Source organism: Pristis pectinata, chromosome 1 (assembly GCF_009764475.1).
Source record: "Pristis pectinata isolate sPriPec2 chromosome 1, sPriPec2.1.pri, whole genome shotgun sequence".
Classification (NCBI taxonomy): Eukaryota; Metazoa; Chordata; class Chondrichthyes; order Rhinopristiformes; family Pristidae; genus Pristis; species Pristis pectinata.
Window position 1 is genome coordinate 147,497,306 of NC_067405.1, and position 20,293 is coordinate 147,517,598.

Below are 20,293 nucleotides of genomic sequence, written 5' to 3' on the forward strand. Positions count from 1 at the left end.
CAATACATGTGTGCACAGGTGCAATGAAACACTTGGAGCAGCATCACAGGCACAGAGCATCAGATAAGCAGCATTCACAAGAAAAAACAAATATAAATTGTAGGCAATTTTAACAAGAAAGAACTCAATTAGAGAAAGTCAATTTTAGTACAAAGTGATCAAGGTGGTCATAGTGTTGCTATACTGAGGCAGTGATTAGGGTTGTGCCGGTTGGTTCAAGAACCGAATGGTTGAAGGGAAGTAGCTGTTCCTGAACCTGGTTGCCCCTCTGTCAAAACCTCTCGCTGCCTTGGTGAAGCAGCCAGCATAATCAAAGACCCCACCCACCTGGGTCATTCTCTCTTCTCCCCTCTCCCATCAGGCAGAAGATACAGGAGTCTGAGGGCACATACCACAGGCTCAAGGACAGCTATCCTGCTGTGATAAGACTATTGAACGATTCCCTTATGATGAGATGGACTCTTGACCTCACAATCTACCTTGTTTGACCTTGCACCTTCTTGTCTACCTGCAATGCACTTCCCTGTAGCTGTGACACTTTATTCTGCATTCTGTTATTGTTTTACCCTGTACTACCTCAATGCACTGTGTAATGAATTGAACTGTATGAATGGTATGCAAGAACAAATTTTTCATTGTACTGAGGTACAAGTGACAATAATAAACCAATACCCATACCAGTACCAATAAATCTTTCCACTCTCACCTTAAACCCATGCCCTCTAGTTTTTACTTTCCCTTCCCTGGGAAAAATGACTGTGCATTCACCCTATCTATACCCCTCATGATTTTGTACACCTCTGTAAGGTCACCCCTCAGTTTCCTACACCAAGGAATAAAGTCCTTTCCTGCCTGACCTTTCCCTATAACCTAGTCCCTCGAGTCCTGGCAGCATCCTCGTAAATCTTCCCTGTGCTCTCAAAGCTGGAGCAACTCAGCAGGTCCTTCTGTGTGTTGCTCCAGATTTCCGGCACTCTTGTGTCTTTGCACTTTTTCTGGTTTAACGATGCCTTTCCAATAACAGGATGACCAGAACTGTACACAATACTCCAAGTATGGTCTCATTAACGTCTCACACAAGTTCTGTTACTTTTTTTTCCCCTGTAAACATCTCTCCATCTTCCCTTTGAAAGTTTCTACAGACTTTGCTTGTTGAGGCTTCACTTTCCATTTCAAAGCAATTCTCTATTTAAAATGTTTCTCTATCTCCCCTCTGGATGTTTATCTTCAACCGTGTCTGCTGGCTAACACAACTCCTGCCAGCGAAACTGTTCCTCTGCATTTACTTCAACATGAGCTCTCGTAATCAAGAACAATCATCAAATGTGCTTCTCTACTCCGAGCAACCCCAGCTTCTCCCATCTTCCCAACTGTGCAGACGTCATTCCTGGGAGTTAAATATAAGGAACCGAGTCCCCTCCCCCAGCCCACGGACACTCTCCCCCATCACCGACTCTCCCCACCCACTGAATCCCCTCCGACAGCCCACAGACACTCCTTCCACCCCCACCTCCTCCACCCCCCCCCACCTGACTCTCTCCCCACCAATTCAGTTACATAGAAGGAATATCCCAGGGAAATGGGAATAATGCTCCGGAATACCCTCCACCCTCACATCCCTGTCCTCTCTCGATGTTCTGCTGCCCTCAGCAGACAGCATCCCACGAGCTGTCCGATCCACGGTGTTTGTTGATGCAGAGGCTGTGGGTCAGCGGGCCAGGTCCTGCAGAGAGCTGGTACAAGAGGGGAAAGCCTGGGTGGGACCAGGGGCAATGAGGTGGCCTGAGTGTTACTGAGGGAGACAGGACGTTACTGAGGTGGTCAGCCCTGGGTGTGTGTGGAAGAGCTAACTCGCACTGGGCAGGCGCACACACATGCCATACGTACATGTATACTGCGTGCATGCGCACATACACAGTCCCTCAGATTAGCTCTTCAACTATCTGATGCCCATCAAAGCAGAGTGTGTCTGATGTTCCAGCCAGTGTCTCCTCCAGCCGTTGTAAGTGCTATCAGTGCTGGAACTGACTGGAAACTGTAAAAATGTCCTGTGTCTCGCTCTTGGTTAAGAGTCTACAAAAAGCAACTTGACCTGTTACCAAGGAAACAGCAAAGTGTCAAAACTGCAAAATAAATTTCTACAAATACAGCCAAAGCATTATTGAGTGTCTCAAAATCTCCCCTGGAGTATAAAATCATTTATAAAATAATCATGTGGGATTAAGAATCAAACTAATGCTCTTAGTGAGGGTAATGTCTTCATGAAAATTAAAGCAGAACCAACAAGGTAATAACCTCTAGATTGCTACCTGAGCCACGTGCAAATCAGCACAGGATCAATAAGATCAGGGAGTTAAATGCATGGCTCAAATGTTGGTGTGGGGGAAGTGGGTTTGAGTTGTGGGACATTGGCACCAGTATTGGGGAAGGAGGGAGCTGTTCTGATGGGACGCATAAGTAGTGAATCACATAACTAGGGCTGTGGATAGGGCTTTAAACTAAATAGTAAGGGTGGGGGGGGGGGTGTTTTGGAAAAGCATGGATAAAGTAAAAGAGGAGGAGAGTACAGGAGAGGTTCCTTGAAGTCTCTAGAATAGAGTAAGACAGAAAGCTTAGAAAGGGATAAGAATTTAACTTCAGTCAACATGGAGACACATTTGAGAAGGGGGGTGGTGAATAACAGGACTGAAGGTGTTAGATTTGAATGCACCCAGTATATGAAATAAGGTAGATGAGCTCATAGCACAGTTAGAAATTGGCAGGTCCGACGTTGTGGGCATCAGAGTCGTGGTTGAAAGTAGATCAGAGCTGGGAGCTAAACATCCAAGGATACACATCCTATCGACAAGACAGGCAGGTGGGCAGAGGGGGTGGGGTGGCTCTGTTGGTAAAAAATGAAAGCAAATCCTTAGCACGAAGTGACATGGGATCAGAAGATGCAGAATCCTTGTGGGTAGAGTTAAGAAACTGCAAGGGTAACAAAACCCTGATGGGAGTTGTATACAGGCCTCCGAATAGTAGCCAGGATGTGGGGTACAAATTACAAGAGATAGAAAAGGCATGTAAAAAGGGCAATGTTACGGTGGTCATGGGGGATTTCAATATGCAGGTAGACTGGGAAAATCAGGTTGGCAAGAGAAGAAATTTGCAGAATGCCTATGAGATGGCTTTTTAGAGCAGCTTGTGGTCGAGCCCACTAAGGATTTAGTGTTGTGCAATGAACCAGATTTGATTAGGGAGCTGAAGGTAAGGGAACCCTTGGGAGGCAGTGATCACAATATGATAGAATTCACCCTGCAGTTCGAGAGGGAGAAGCTGAACTCGCATGTATCGGTGTTACAGTTGAGTAAAGGTAACTACAGAGGCATGAGAGAGGAGCTGGCCAATGTTGATTGGAAGGGGCCCCCGGCAGGGATGACGGTAGAGCAGCAATGGCAGGAGTTTCTGGCAGTAATTCGGAAGACGCAGGATCAGTTCATCCCACAGAAGAAGCAGCATCCTACAGGGAGGATGAGGCAACTGTGGCTGACAAGGGAAGTCAAAGACAGCATAAAAGCAAAAGCGAGGGCATGCAATCTTGCAAAAATTAGTGGGAAGCTAGAGGATTGGGAAGCTTATAAAACCTACAGAAAGCAAATAAAAAAGCAATAAGGAGAGAAAAGATGAAATCTGAAGGTAAGCTAGACAATACTACAACAGAGGATATCAAAAGTTTTTCAGATATATAAAGAGTAAAAGAGAGGCAAGAGTGGACATGGGACCACTGGAAAATAACCCTGGAGGGGTAGTAACGGGGAACAAAGAAATGGTGGACGAACTGAATAAGTATTTTGCGTCAGTCTTCATTGTGGAAGACACCAGCAACATGCCAGAAATTCGAGAGAGTCTGGGCAGAAGTGAGTGAAGTCACTATTACTAAGGAGAAGGTGCTTGGGAAGCTGAAAGGTCTGAAGGTGGATAAGTCACCCGGACCGGATGAACTACACCCCAGGGTTCTGAAAGAGGTAGCTGAAGAGATTGTTCAAGAATTACTAGATTCAGGAATGGTTCCAGGGGACCGGAAAATCACAAATGTCACTCCACTCTTGAAGAAGGGAGGGAGGCAACAGACAGGAAATTATAGGCTAGTTAGCCTGACTTCAGTGGTTGGGAAGAGTCCATTATGAAGGATGAGGTTTCGGGGTACTTGGAAGCTCATGATAAAATAGGCTGAAGTCAGCATGGTTTCCTTAAGGGGAGATCTTGCCTGACAAATCTGTTGGAATTCTTTGAGGAAGTAACAGGCAGGATAGACAAAGGAGAGTCAGTGGATGTTGTTTACTTGGATTTTCAGAAGACCTTTGATAAGGTGCCGCACATGAGGCTGCTAAACGAGATAGGAGCCCATAGTATTACAGGAAAGGTACTAGCGTGGATAGAAGACTTGCTGACTGGCAGAAGGCAAAGAGTGGGAATAAAGGGGGCCTTTTCTGGTTGGCTGCCGGTGCCTAGTGGTGTTCCGCAGGGGTCGGTGTCGGGTCCACTGCTTTTCACATTATATGTTAATGATCTGGATGATCATTTGTGGCCAAGTTTGCGAATGATACAAAGATAGGTGGAGGGGCAGGTAGTGTTGAGGAAGCAGGGAGTCTGCAGAAGGACTTGGACAGGTTGGGAGAATGGGCAAAGAAGTGGCAGATGAAATACAGCGTAGGGAAGTGTACGGTCATGCACTTTGGTAGAAGGAATAAAGGCGTAGACTATCTTCTAAACGGGGAGAGAATTCGGAAATCGGAGGTGCAAAGGGACTCTGGATTCCTAGTGCATGATTCCCTGAAGATTAACTTGAAGGCTGAGTCGGTAGTAAGGAAGGCAAATGCAATGTCAGCATTCATTTTGAGAGGACTAGAATATAAAAGCAAGGATGTAATGCTGAGGCTTTATAAGGTGTTGGTCAGACCGCATTTGAAGTATTGTGAGCAGTTTTGGGCCCCATATCTAAAGAAGAATGTGGAAGTCCATGGCTCATTGGAAGTGGCTACACAGGTAGATAGGGTGGTTAAGAAGGCTTATGGAATGCTCTTCAACACTGTTAAGGGTCTTGCCCTTTAGAGTGTACTGCCTCTTGACATTAGTCCTACCAAGGTGAAACACCTCACATTTATCCGGGTTAAACTCCATCTGCCATTTCTCTGCCCACATCTGCAGCTGATCTATATCCCGCTGTATCCATCGCCCGTCTTCTACACTATTCACAACTTCACCAATCTTGGTATCGTCTGCAAACTTACCAACCCGTCCATCAACATACTCATCCAGGTCATTTATGTACATCACAAACAGCAGAGGTCCCAGCACAGATCCCTGCAGAACACCACTACTCACAGGCCTCCAGCCTGAACAAGTCCCTTAAAATCCCAAAGAAGGCGGCAGGAGAATGGGGTTGAGAGGGAAAAATAAATCAGCCATGACCAAATGACAGAGCAGACTCGATGGGCCGAATGGCCTAATTCTGCTTCTTTGTATTATGGTCTTGTGAATGCATTGAGGTACAGGAGACATTAAGCATCCTGTAATGAGACATCAGTGTAGGTCGAACTGTCCGGACTCTCCTTTCTCATGTCTTACTAACGATCATTCAGCAAAAGAGGAACTCAGCAGGTCAGGCAGCATCTGTGGAGGGAAATCAATAGTTGACATTTCAGGTCGAAACCCTTCAACTGGACGTCTTGACCTGAAATGTCGACTGTCCATCTCCCTCCACAGATGCTGCCTGACCTGCTGATTTCCTGCAGCAGTTTGTATGTTGCTCCTGTTTCATTGCTGGCAGTGCAGATTGAACGTGAAGGGCTATTACCAGACAGGAACTCTTCTAGTCAATTAAGACAGCACATAGGGACTTCGAATCATCTACAGAACACCTGTTTCACTTCAATCCACTATTGATCTGTGCCAGGAGATTGCCTTTTGAACCCGAGTTGACACAACCTCCCTGAAGAGGTTGCGTAGACTTATGACCATGACTGCACAGGAGTTTCTGATGGTTGTTCCTACTACTTTGGCAAATATTGCATTTGCCAACCAATGTTTCCCAGTCATTGTCCAAACAGCGTCAGTAAATAAAGTTTCCTGAAGTTAAGCCAAAATCTTTTCCCTCAAAGTTGGGGGTATGACCTCTTGATGGCTCTGGTCTCTGCATCCCGGATTGCATTGACAGCTTATTTTTTTAAAAATTCATTTGTGTTGTCACCAGCTACCTCCCCGCTGCCATTAGCTACTTGAACCCATCTGTGAAACCCATCACTACGTCGGATCGCATTTCTTTTACTTCTCTCAACTTGAACTAATGTTGTTCTGTTTGTTTTGTTGTGTAAGCCGCGCGTAGGCTAGGATTATTTAAGCTTATGTTAACTTTTGTTGGCAGTGCCTGTAATGTCGCTGCTTTAAAAAGCTACTCCCAGTGCTCAATACAAGAGGGCATGGCTTTAAAGTAATGGGTGGGAAGTTCAAGGGAGATATCAGATGGAGGTTTTTTACCCAGAGAGTGGTTGGGGCATGGAATGCGCTGCCTGGGGCTGTGGTGGAGGCAGGTACATTGGTCAAATTCAAGAGATTGCTAGATAAGCATATGGAGGAATTTAAAATAGAGGGATATGTGGGAGGAAGGGGTTAGATATTCTTAGGTGAGGTTTAAAGGTCAGCACAACACTGTGGGCCGAAGGGCCTGTATTGTGCTGTACTGTTCTCTGTTCTGTGTTCTATGTTCTAATTTTCATGGTATTTGTACCTTGGGCATGTACGCCCGTGACAATGAACTTGAACTTGGAAATGTCCTGAATACTTCTTGCAAAATCAGGCTTGCAATAGACTGGCCTTGGCATCTGGTCTGATGTGAATGAACATCTTATACCCTGCCTTGCTGGTGTCGATGTCTCTGAATGTATCACCATACTGTTCCAGGAATGGGAGTGATAGTTCTTAGAAATGTCAATGCTGAAAATGCTCTTTCGATCCAGCTCGCGTTACGTCTGTTGGCTCCTCTCCGCCGCAGTTGCCCCACTATTGATCGGTAGCTATGCTGTTGTTGCCTTGTACACTCTGTCTGTGGCACCTCACCAGCGTGAGGATGCTTTCCATCAATGGGATCTGGCTGACCTTCAACCAATTATTGAACAGTCTGTGGCAGTATCAAAAATTATGTCAATACATTAGTTGTTAATCAACACCTTGCTTCAACGGTCAGCCGGTTCACCACAGTACCATTTGTTGCATTAATACTGTGCAATCCCACTTCCCCACTGACTGAACAAACTGTCGGACAATGAACTCTGTTGTTTTGAATTGCCATTGAAATTACTTGGATCTGTGAGTATTGACCTTTCTTCTGCTAAGACCATAAGCAGAATTAGGCCACTCAGCCCGAGTCTTCTCCACTATTCAATCATGGCTAATTTTTTTCAACCCTGTTGTCCCGCCTTCTCCCCATAACCCTTAACCCCCTGACCAGTCACGAACCTATCAATCTCTGCCTTAAGCACACCCAATGACTTGGCCTCCACCGCCCTCTGTGGCAATGAATTCCACAGATTCACCACCCTCTGGCTGAAGAAATTCATCCTCGTCTCAGTTTTAAATGGATGTTCCTTTATTCTGAGGCTGTGCCCTCGGATTCTAGACTTTCCTACTGATGGAAGCATCTTCTCCACGTCCAGTCTATCCAGGCCTTTCAGTATCCGGTAGGTTTCAATGAGATCCCCCCCCCCTTCATTCTTCTGGACTCCCATTGAGTACAGGCCCAGAGACATCACATGTTCCTCATACGTTAACCCTTTCATTCCCGGGATCATTCTTGTGAACCTCCTGGACCCTCTCCAATGCCAGCACATCCCTCCTTGGATATGGGGCCCAAAACTGCTCACAATACTCCAGATGTGGTCTGACCAACACCTTATAAAGCCTCAGCATTACATCCATCTAGTCCTCTTGAAATGAATGCTAACATTGCATTTGCCTTCTGTACTACCGACTCAACCTGCAAGTTAACCTCTAGGGAATCCTGCACTAGGACTCCCAAGTCCCTTTGCACCTCTGATTTCTGAATTTTTGGTATTGGTTTATTGTTGTCACTTGTACTGAGGTACAGTGAAAAACTTGTCTTGCACACCGATTGTACAGATCAATTCATTACACAGTGTATTGAGGTAGTACAAGGTAAAAGCAACAACAGAATACAGAGTGAAGTGTCACAGCTACAGGGAAGTGCAGTGCAGGTAGACAATAAGGTGCAAGGTCACAACAAGGTAGATGGTGAGGTCAGAGTCCATCTCATTGTATAAGGGAACCGTTCAATAGTCTTATCACAGTGGGGTAGAAGCTGTCCTCGAGCCTGGTGGTACGTGCCCTCAGGCTCCTGTATCTTCTGCCTGATGGGAGAGGGGAGAAGAGAGAATGACCCGGGTGGGTGGGGTCTTTGATTATGCTGACTGCTTCACCAAGGCAGCGAGAAGTGTAGGCAGAGTCCATGGAGGGGAGGCTGGTTTCCGTGATGTGCTGAGCTGTGTCCACAACTCTCTGCAGTTTCTTGTGGTCCCGGGCAGAGCATTTGCCGTACCAAGCCGTGATGCATCCGGATAGGATGCTTTCTATGGTGCATCGATAAAAGTTGGTGAGTGTCAAAGGGGACATGCCAAATTTCTTTAGCCTCCTGTGAAAGTAGAGGTGCTGGTGAGCTTTCTTGGCCGTGGTGTCTACATAGTTGGACCAGGACAGGCTATTGATGATCTTCACTCCGAGGAACTTGAAGCTGTCAACCCTCTCGACCTCAGCACTATTGATGTAGACAGGTGCATGTACACCGCCCCCTTTCCTGAAGTCAATGACCAGCTCTTTTGTTTTGCTGACATTGAGGGAAAGGTTGTTGTCATGACACCATGTCACTAAGCCCTCTATCTCCTTCCTTTACTCCGACTCATTGTTATTTGAGATATGGCTCAGTGCGGTGGTATCATCTGCGAACTTGTGGATGGAGTTAGAGCAGAATCCTGCCACACAGTTGTGAGTGTATAGGGAGTAGCGTAGGGAGCTGAGGACGCAGCCTTGTGGGGCACCAGTGTTGAGAATAATCGTGCCGGAGGTCTCGGAGTTTGCTGATGAGTTTGCTTGGAATTATAGTATTGAAGGAGGAGGTGTAGTCAATTCTCTCCCCTTTCAGAAAATAATCTATGCCTTTGTTCTTCCTACCCAAGTGCAAACCTAGCTAACGAAGCTCCAGGATGTTCCAAAGGGACATGTGTTTGATGTGCGGCAAAATCGTGCCTCACAAATTTGATAGGAGTTTTTTGAATAAGTAGCTAAGAAGATTAAAGAGAGCAGGGTGGTAGACCTTGTCTGCATGAACAAGGTCCTGTTTGGAAGGTTAGATCACGTGGGATCCACAGTGATCTGGCCAATCGGATACAAAATTGGCTTGGTGGATGGAGACAGAAGGTGGGAGTGGAGGGTTGTTATTCAGACTGGAGGTCTGTGACCAGTGGGGTGCCACAGGGATCGGCGCTGAATCCTCTGTTGTTTGTCGTATATATTAACAATTTGGATGCCAATGTTGTTAAGGTGGTTGGTAAATTTGAGGATGACACCAACACTGGTGGTGTAGTGGAGAGTGACGAAGGTTATCCAGGATTACAACAGGATCTAGACGAACTGAGGAAGTGGACCAAGAAACGGCAGACGGAATTTAACTCAGACAAGTGCAAGGTGTTCCATTTGGTAAGATAAACCAGGGCAGGACCTACACTGTAAACAGCAGGGCCCTGGGGAGTGTTGTAGAACAGAGAGACCTGGGGTACAGGTACATGGTTCCCTGAACGTGGTGACACAGGTAGACAGGGTGGTGAAGAAGGCGCTGAAGAAGTCTAGGAGCTGGGATGTTATGTTTGAGTTTAAGAGCCGCGAGGTAATGATGCAGCTTTACAAAACTCTGGTTAGACCACACTTGGAGTACTGTGTCCAGTTCTGGTCGCCTCATTATAGGAAGGATGTGGAGGCGTTGGAGAGGGTGCAGAGGAGATTTACCAGGATGCTGCCTGGTTTGGAGAGTATGGATTATGAGGAGAGACTAAGGGAGCTAGGGCTTTACTCTTTGGAGAGGAGGAGGATGAGGGGAGACATGATAGAGGTGTACAAAATATTAAGAGGAATAGATAGAGTGGACAGCCAGCGCCTCTTTCCCAGAGCACCAATGCTCAATACAAGAGGGCATGGCTTTAAGGTAATGGGTGGGAAATTCAAGGGAGATATCAGAGGAAGGTTTTTTACCCAGAGAGTGGTTGGGGCCTGGAATGCGCTGCCTGGGGCGGTGGTGGAGGCAGGTACATTGGTCAAATTCAAGAGATTACTAGATAAGCATATGGAGGAATTTAAAGTAGAGGGATATGTGGGAGGAAGGGGTTAGATAGTCTTAGGCGAGGTTTAAAGGTCAGCACAACATTGTGGGCCGAAGAGCCTGTATTGTGCTGTACTGTTCTATGTTCTGTGTTCTATGACTGTACAAGTTGTTGGTGAGACGACACTTGGAGTATTGTGTGCAGTCCTGGTTGCCCTGCTATAGGATGAATGTGATTAAGCTGGAAAGGATGCAGAAAGGATTCACGAGGATGTTACTGGGATTGGAGGGGTTGTGCTATAAGTAGAGACTGGACAGGCTGGGACTGTTTTCCCTGGAGTGAAGGAGGCTGAGGGGTGACCTTATGGAGGTTTATAAAATCATGAGGGGTATGGATAAGGTGGATGGTCACAGTCTTTTCCCCTGGGTAGGGGAGTCTGAAACTAGGGCATGGGTTAAAAGTGAGGGGGGAAACATTTAAAGGGGACCTGAGGGGCAACTTTTCCACACAGAGGGTGGTGGGTGTGGGGAACGAGCTGCCAGAGGCGGGTACAGTTACGATGTTTAAAAGACATTTAGACTGGTACATGGATAGAAAACATTTCGAGGGATATGGGGAAACTGGGCAAATGGGACTGGCTCGGATAGACGTCTCGGTCGGCATGGATGAGTTGGGCCGAAGGGCCTGTTTCTGTCTGTGTGACTCTATGACTGTGACATTAATGTGATGAGTGATGTCTGTTGCCATGGCGGATAAGATGAATAAAAACAAACAGTGAAAGTTTCTTTGGATATACAAATAGCAAAAGGGCGGCTGAGGTAAGTGTGGAGTCTCCTGGGAACCAGGCGGATGAATTAATAACGGCAAAGAAAGAATTGGCAGGTATGTTGAATAAATTTTCAGCTTTTACCATGGAAGACATTGCTAATATCCCTCAGACGGGGTAGGTTCAAATTTCATGGCAGAGATAGTGAACCCATTGTTTGAAATGGTTCAGAACTCACTAAACCCCAGGAGGGCACCAGAAGACAGGAGAGCAGCCAAATGCCTCCTTTGTCCCAAAGGAGAAAGGCAGAAGGCGGGGAGATGCATGTCAGTAGTTTAACAGCCACGGAGACACCAGAAACTGCAGACGCTGGAATCTGGAGATGCTGGAGGAACTCAGCGGTTCGAGCAGATGGTCCTGATGCAGGGTTTCCACCTGAAACGTCGACAATTCCTTTACCCCCACAGATGCTGCTCGACCCGCTCAGTTCCTCCAGCAGATTGTTTGTTGCTCCAGGTTAGTTATTGGCAAGACGCTAGGGTCAATAATGAAAGAGGAAACACAGTAGTGTAGCGGTTAGCGTAACGTTTTACAGCGCCAGCGACCCGGGTTCAATTCCGGCCGCTGTCTGTAAGGAGTTTGTACGTTCTCCCCGTGTCTGCGTGGGTTTCCTCTGGGTTCTCCGGTTTCCTCCCACATTTCAAAGACGTACGGGTTAGGAGCTGTGGGCATGCTGTGTTGGTGCCGGAAGCGTGGCGACACTTGTGGGCTGCCCCCAGAACACTCTACGCAAAAGGTGCATTTCACTGTGTGTTTCGATGCACATGTGACTAATAAAGAAATCTTAAAATTTACAAAAGCTGAATATAATTAAACCTAGTCAACATGGTTTTATGGAAGGTAACTAATGTTTGATAAGTTTGCTAAAATTCTTTGAGGATGTAACAGGGAGAGTTGACAGAGGGGAATCTGTAGATGTAGTGTATCTGGCTTTCCAAAAGGCAGTGAACATGGTGCCACAGAGGAGGTTGATGCATAAATGTAAAGGGTCACAATGTCAGAGGAAGTGTATTAGAATGGACTGAAAACTGGCTGTCCCATAGAAAACAGAGTTGGAATAAACACGTTCTTCTGCTGGAAGCAGATAACTAGTGGAGAGCAGCAGTGATTAGCTCTTGGCCTGCAGTTGTTCACCAGTTACATTAATGACCTGGAGGAAGAAACAGTGTGTAAGGTCTTGTGGTGACCCACTTTCAGCGCAGGCAAACTGGCTTGGAAAACGGCGTGCGCATCAGCAGAGAGGCCAGCCACAAAATGGCGCTAGGCCGCCTTCTTCACCAGTGAGGGAAGAAAGCCCGCGCGCGGGAAGAGGTTCTCGTGACGCACCTCTGGCGTCATTGCCGCCCGGAGAGGGCGGGAACTTGACTGCTTAAAGCCAGTGCGGCAAAGTTCTGAATAAACCAGTCTCGAGTGCAACCTACAGACTGCGTGTGGTTATTTCTAGCTCAGTGTGTAGCCCATCGCTACAGTCTCCAAGTTTGTCGATGATACAAAAACAGGTGGAAGGGCACGTTGTGATAAGGACACTGTGATTCTGCAACGGGATATAGATAGATTGAGTGGGCAAAAGACTGGCAAATGGAGTTTAACGGGGGGACGTGTGAGGCCATGCACTCAGGTAAGAGAATTATTATCTAAATGGAGAGACACTACAAGTGAGTGAAATTCAGGAGGGATCGCGGTGTTCTAACGCATGAATCACAAAATGTTAGCAGGCAGGTCCAACAAGTAGTTATTGGTATTGGTTTATTATTGTCACTTGTACCAATGTACAAGGTACCAAAATCTTGTCTTGCATACCGTTCATACAGATCAATTCATTACACAGTGCATTGAGGTAGTACAGGGTAAAACAATAACAGAATACAGGGTAAGGTGTCACAGCTACAGAGAGAGTGCAGTGCAGGCAGACAATAAGGTGCAAGGTCATAACAAGGTAGGTTGTGAGGTCAAGAGTCCATCTTATTGTACTAGGGAACCGTTCGATAGTCTTATCACAGTGGGGTAGAAGCTGTCCTTGAGCCTGGTGGTTTAGGGTGAGAGGGGAAAGATTTAAAGGGGACTTGAGGGGCGACTTTTTCACACAGAGGGTGGTGAGTGTATGGAACGAGCTGCCAGAGGAAGTGGGTGAGGCAGGTACAACAGTGTCATTTAAGAAGGACTTGGGTAGGTACATGGAGGGGCGGGGCTTGGAGGGATATGGGCTGAACGCAGGAAATTGGGACTAGCTGGGTGGGCACTGTGGTCGGCAGGGACTGGTTGGGCTGAAGGGCCTGTATCCGTGCCGTATTGCTCCTGATATTAGTATTGGTTTATTATTGTCACTTGTACCGAGGTACAGTGAAAAACTTGTCTTGCAAACCGATTGTGCAGGTCAATTCATTACACAGTGCAGTTACACTGATGTAGTACAGGTAAAAACAATAACAGTACAAAGTGTCACAGCTACAGAGGAAGTGCACTGAAGGTAGACAATAAGGTGCAAGGTCATAACAAGGTGCTCAGTTCTGGTCGCCTCACTACAGGAAGGATGTAGAAGCCATAGAGAGGGTGCAGGGGAGATTTACAAGGATGCTGCCTGGGATGCGGAGCATGCCTTATGAAAGCAGGTTGAGGGAATGCAGCCTTTTCTCCTTGGAGCGACGGAGGATGAGGGGGGACCAGATAGAGGTGTATAAGATGATGAGAGGCATTGATCAGGTAGATAGTCAGAGGCTTTTCCCCAGGGCTGAATTGGTGGCCACAAGAGGACATAGGTTTAAGGTGCTGGGGAGTAGATATAGAGGAGATGTCAGGGGTAAGTTTTTTACTCAGAGAGTGGTGAGTGCGTGGAACGGGCTGCCGGCAACGGTGGTGGAGGCGGATGCGATAGGGTCTTTCAAGGGACTGTTGGATAGGTACATGGAGCTGAGTAAAATAGAGGGCTATGGGTAAGCCTAGTAATTTCTAGGGTAGGGACATGTTCGGCACAAATTTGTGGGCCGAAGGGCCTGCATTGGGCTGTAGTTTTTCTGTGTTTCTAAGGTAGATTGTGAGATCAGAGTCCATCTCATCGTATAAGGGAACCATTCAATAGTCTTATCACCGTGGGATAGAAGCTGTCCTTGAGCCTGGTGGTATGTGCCCTCAGGCTCCTGTATCTTCTGCCTGATGGGAGCGGAGAAGAGAGAATGTCCCGGGTGGGTGGGGTCTTTGATTATGCCGGCTGCTTCACCAAGGCAGTGAGAGGTAAAGACAGAGTCCATGGAGGGGAGGCTGGTTTCTGTGATGCACTGGGCTGTGTCCACAACACTCTGCAGTTTCTTGTGGTCCCGGGCAGAGCAGTTGCCGTACCAAACCATGATGCATCTGGATAGGATGCTTTCTATGGTGCATCGATAAAAGTTGGTGAACGTCAAAGGGGACATGTCAAATTTCTTTAGCCTCCTGAGGAAGTAGAGGCACTGGTGAGCTCTATTGGCCATGGCGTCTACGTGGTTGGATCAGGACAAGCTATTGGTGATGTTCACTCCTAGGAACTTGAAGCTGTCAACCCTCTCGACCTCAGCACCATTGATGTAGACAGGTGCATGTACACCGCCCCCTTTCCTGAAGTCAATGACCAGCTCTTTTGTTTTGCTGACATTGGCCAGTGAGGGCAGCATTGTTTCCCTATTCCCAGTCAACAGTCACTCAGCTGACCTTGGCGCATGTGAAAGGCCGGAGACTAGTTAACAACGCCGTGTCCCATCAAGTGGGTTGGCGTTTTATACACTCATGTCCATACACATGTTAGTGGTGTCAGGAAAACGCAACAAATAAAAACAGTTTTGCAGATTCAGAGTGATCTAATACTTTGCAAGTGTGAGTCATCGAGGCCCTTCAACAGACCCAGAGCAAGTCCAGGCATCACCAACGCAGAAAGTCTTCACAAATGCACCGACTGACTCTGATGATGATATGCAGTTGCAGAGCTGGCACACCACATGACTCTCCTGCCCAGTCAGAATTCGAGCAGGAACACACACAAAAGTACACAGAGAACAGAGTGTCTCTATTGCAGTGAATTATAGGCTGGACTTCAATCAATCAGTTGGTACACAGGAGAAGGGAGATTATAGAGGGAATAACAAAGAGCTGAGAATTAGTACTTTTCAATTCATTTTCGGATCTGGCTGTCACTGGCAAGGCCAGAGTTTACTGTCCATCCCTACCTGTCCTTGGGAAGGTTGGGGTGAGTCCCTTTCCAGAACGGCTGCAGTCCCTCCAGTGAAGGCGTTCCTCCTGTGCTGTTAGGAGGGAGGTCCAGGGTTAGGACCCAGCGATGAGGAAATAGTTACAGGCTGAGATCTCGTCAAAAGGGTTGGGCAGTTTATGTCCCCGGGAGTGGGTTACAGGCTGGGAACTAATCAAGGGGTTCGGGGGGTTTATATATAGAATAACAGATCCCCAGGAGTGGGTTACAGACTGGGATCTGATCCAGGGGTTCAGGAAGTTTATGTGGAGAAGAACAGATACTGGGTAGTAAATCCCAGGCTGGGATTTAATCGAGAGGTTCAGGGGACGTATATTATGTGAAATAACACACGCCCAGGAGTGAGTTACAGACTGGAATATAATTGAGAGGCTCAGGGGTTGTGTTCGTTATATGGAGTAATAGATTCCCGGGCATGAGTTGCTGACGGGATCTGATCCAGAGGTTCTGCGTGGGGTTAGGTGGAGCAATGTCCTTGCTGTTGTATTTATCTGATCCTGCACCACCTTCTGTCCACAGTGGTCCCAAGCTCAGAATTCTTGAAATTTTAAGCATTTTTTGGGTGTTTTAATTACCTGAGATGTCAGGAGTCGGGGCCTCGTTCCTGTGTGGGGAGCTGGCTGGTTCTGTTGCTGGAGGGACGGCGTTGCCCTTCTGCGGCCGCGGCGTAAACGCCTGTTGTCCTTGACAGGAAGTAACCAGGCTGGAGGAGGAGATCAGGAAGCTCAGCGGTCAGCTGGAGAGTCGCAGCAAGCTCTGCCGCGAGGTGACGGACCGTGCTCGGAGGGCTGAGGAGAGGCTGAGCCATCGCGAGGAAGCCCTCGGACACCTGGAAGGGCAGCTCGCTGCTGAGACCCTGCTGAAAGGCGGGCGTCAGTTTGAGAGGCAGAGGGTGAGTGAGTGAGTGAGGCGCTCTCTCAGTTCTCTCTTTTTTTCTTTTTATAAACGTTTATTCGCTAAAAGCAAAAGGACAACCAGTGTCAATACACGACATCTAATACAGAAGAGAAGAAACTACGCAACAACAGAACTACAGTAGATATAGCAAACTAATACTAACGAAACACACACGCAACACTACACCCTCTCACGCAACACTTCAAGTAAGAATCGCATTCCTACTACCCACGACACATGATCCCCTGAGGGGCCCACCGAGCGCGGAACTCGGCCAGGGTGCCTGCGGAGACCGCGTGCTCCCTCTCCAAGGACTTTCGTACGCGGGCGTGAGCACGGAAGACGGGCAGGCAGGCGGACTGGCCGGAACCCTCAGCCATCCGTCGCCGTGACCCGTGGACGGCCAGCTTGGCCAGGCCCAGCAGAAGACCCACCAGGAGATCCTCCGTGCAACCCACCCCGTGCTGCAGCAGGTGACCATAGATCAGCAGCGTCGGGCTCTGTACTGCCCCTTTTTTATTATTATTATAAACGTTTATTAACTAAAAGCACTACAAAAAGACAACCAGTGTCAACACACTACATCTAACACAGAAGAGAAGAAACAACTAAGTAACCACATAACTACAGTAAAATAATGCAAACTAATACCCGTGAAACACACATGCAACACTACACCCGCTAATGCAACATGCAACACTTCAGATAAGAATCGCATTTGTACCGCCCACGACACACACGATCCCCTGAGGGGTCAGTACTGCCTTTTCTTTTTGTACAAAACATTTATTCGGTAAAAGCACTACAAAAACCAACCAACAGCAAACACACTACACCTAGTACAGAAAGAGACAACCCGGCCATAACCAATACCCGCGCAACACTACGCCCGCCTCCGCAACACACAACACTTTATACCAAAATCGCATCAGTCTCGTCCACGACACACGCGATCCCCTGAGGGGCCCACCGAGTGCGGAACTCGGCCAGGGTCAGTACTGCCCATCCCACAGTGTGACACCCATTCAGTTCCACACAGAAGGACTTGTCTCTGGACGTGACTTGAACTTGTGAGCCTCAGATAACATTAAGATTTATTCAGAAGGCCAACACAAATTGAAAGCAAGGACTTGGCGGACTGTTCTGTGGAGCCCCTGGGGGTCCTTTGGTGCCTTTCTGGTGCCTGGAGAATGGGTTTAGAGACTCCTTTGCGCCAAGATGAAGAGGGCTCTGAGGGAGTGGAACTTTCTGCACCGGGGGCTGTTGTACTGATCAGTTAAAGGGGTAAATCATGGGGTGTTGAGCAATGGAAGAGCTGTCGAAGGCTAGTACAGCACAATGGACCGAACTGCCTTGTTGCATATCACTCTGTGGATGGAACCTGAGTTAAGGAAGGCTGTTTTGCGGGCTGTGCATTTGATACTTGCACGACTCTCCGTGGCTGTGATGACATGGCCTCTCATCACCTCTGCCTTTTTGTTGTTTGTCTTTCCCTGAGATGAATTCAAGGAATATCAGTCTGAAGTGCTGTTTTTAATAGTTAGCTCATCTCCTTGCTCTTTTGCCTTTTAATTTGCTTCCAGTGTAAACAAGTGAAAGAGGGTGCTGTCGTAGAACAAGCTGCTTCATGAAAGGTCATTGAACAGAAAAGCGTAAGAAATAGGAGTGAGAGCTGCCACCTCACCCACCAAGCTCGTCTGGGCAATCATTTCAGGCCTTGGCTGATCTTCTGCTTCAATGCAACCCAGCCCCATATTCCTCCGTTCCTTTGAATGCCCAGAAATCGACCTTTGTTTAGCTGGAGCTCAATGTCTGAGTTTCTATGTACACCAGGGTAGGGAATTTCCAGAAGTTTTTTCTTATCTCAGTCCTAAGTAGCGTCCCTGTCACTCTGAGACTGTGACCCCCTGGTGTGAGATTCCTCATCCAGAGGCATTCTCCTGCATCCAGCATGTTCAGCCCTGTAAGAATCTTGTAAGTTTTGATGAGATCTTCCCTCGTTCTTTGAAACGCAAGAGAATACAGACCTGGTCTACTCAACCCCTCTTCATCGGATAAACCAGCCATCCCCGGAAGCAGTGTAGTGAACCTTTCCCACACTTTCTCCATGTCAGCTCACAGGAAAGCAGAGCAACGCTGGATGTGGTAGCCCAGGCTTGGTCTCGCCTGGCCGCTATATAATTCAGAATCTGAATCACATTTATTACCACTAACATATGGTGTGAAGTTTGCAGCAGCAAGACAGTGCAAAGACATAAAATTACTGTACGTTACAAATATATACACCTGACTAATAAATATATCATCTTATCTTATAAATAAACAGTGCAAAAAATAGGATAACGAGGTAGTGTTCATGGGTTCATGGACCGTTCAGAAATCTGATGTTGGAGGGCAAGAAACTGTTCCTGAATCGTTGAGTGTGGGTCTTCAGGCTCCTGTACCTCCTCCCCATCACAGGAGAGCATTAAATTGCGTTAAATTAGTACAGATTGCATTAAAACATTTTTACTCTTGGACTCAAATCCTCCTGTACAAAAGGCCAACAGACCATTTGCTTCCTAATTGCTGGCCTTGCATGTTGGCCTTCAGTGACTGGTGAACAGTGACACCTTAGTCCTTCTGAACACAGAACATAGAACAGTACAGTCCCTCTGAAAGTACCAACACGTGGCGTTTGACAAGGTTCCCCATGGTAGGCTCATGCAGAAAGTCAGGAGGCATGGGATCCACGGAGACTTGGCTGTGTGAGTTTGGAATTGGCTTGCCCACAGAAGGCAGAGGGTGGTAGTAGATAGAGTGTATTCACCCTGGAGGTCAGTGACTAGTGGTGTTCCACAGGGATCTGTTCTGGGACCCCTGCTCTTTGTGATTTTTATAAATGACTTGGGTGAGGAAAGTGGAAGGCTGTGTTGGTAAGTTTGCAGATGACATGAAGGTTGGATGATATTGTGGATAGTGTAGAAGGTTGTCGTAGGTCACAACGGTACATAGACAGGACGCAGAGCTGGGCAGAGAAGTGGCAGATGGAGTTCAACCCGGAAAAGTGTAAAGTGATACACTTTGGAAGAATGAACTTGAAGGCAGAGTGCAAGGTTAATGGCAAGATTCGGAGCTGTGTGGAGGAACAGAGGTTCCACACAGGAGGTTGGTTAACATGGAATTGATGCTAATATATTGATGTGTATTGAGAATTGGTCATTGAACAGAAAGCAAAGGGTGAGAATAAATGGATCAAGTTGGTAGATGTTCCCAGGACTGGAGGGCTTGAGTTATAAGGAGAGACTGGATAGGCTGGGACTATTTTTCCTGGAGTGAAGGAGGCTGAGGGGTGACCTTATAGGGGTTCATAAAATCATGAGGGGCATCGATAAGGTGGAGGGTCACAGTCTTTTCCCAGGGTAGGGGAGTGTAAAACCAGAGGGCACAGGTTTAAGGTGAGAGGGGAAAACTTTAAAAGGGAGCTGAGGGGAAACTTTTTCACAGACGGCGGTGTGTATGTGCAACAGAGGAAGCGGCAGAGGCAGGTAAAATTACAACGTTTAAAAGCCATTTGGGCAGGTATCTGAAATAGGTTTATCATCACTGACATCTGTCCTGAAATGTGTTGTTTTGTGGCAGCAGTACAGTGCAAGGCATAAAATCTATAAATTACAAAAATAAATAAATAGTGCGGAGGAGGAATAACGAGACAGTGTTCATGGGTTCATGGACCGTTCAGAAATCTGATGGAAGCTGTTCCTGAATCGTTGAGTGTGCGTCTTCAGGCTCCTGTACCTCCTCCCCGATGGTAGTAACGAGAAGAGGGCATGTCCCGGATGGTGAGGGTCCTCAGTGATGGATGCTGCCTTCTTGAGACACCGCCTCTTGAAGGTGCCCTCGATGGTGGGGAGGGTTGTGCCCGTGATGGAGCTGGCTGAGTCTACAGCCCTCTGCAGCCTCTTGCGATCCTGCACATTGAAGCCTCCATACCAG

General features: G+C 47.4%; 1 protein-coding gene across 1 annotated transcript in view; it reads left to right on the forward strand.

Annotated features, from left to right (window-relative positions):
• Positions 1-20,293, forward strand: part of LOC127572702 (coiled-coil domain-containing protein 170-like) — a 71,709-nt gene that overhangs the window by 40,150 nt on the left and 11,266 nt on the right. The window contains exons 7-8 of the mRNA XM_052020264.1: positions 9,589-9,744; positions 16,113-16,313. Of these exons, the coding sequence (XP_051876224.1) occupies positions 9,589-9,744; positions 16,113-16,313 (357 nt within the window). The remainder of the gene's footprint in view (positions 1-9,588; positions 9,745-16,112; positions 16,314-20,293) is intronic.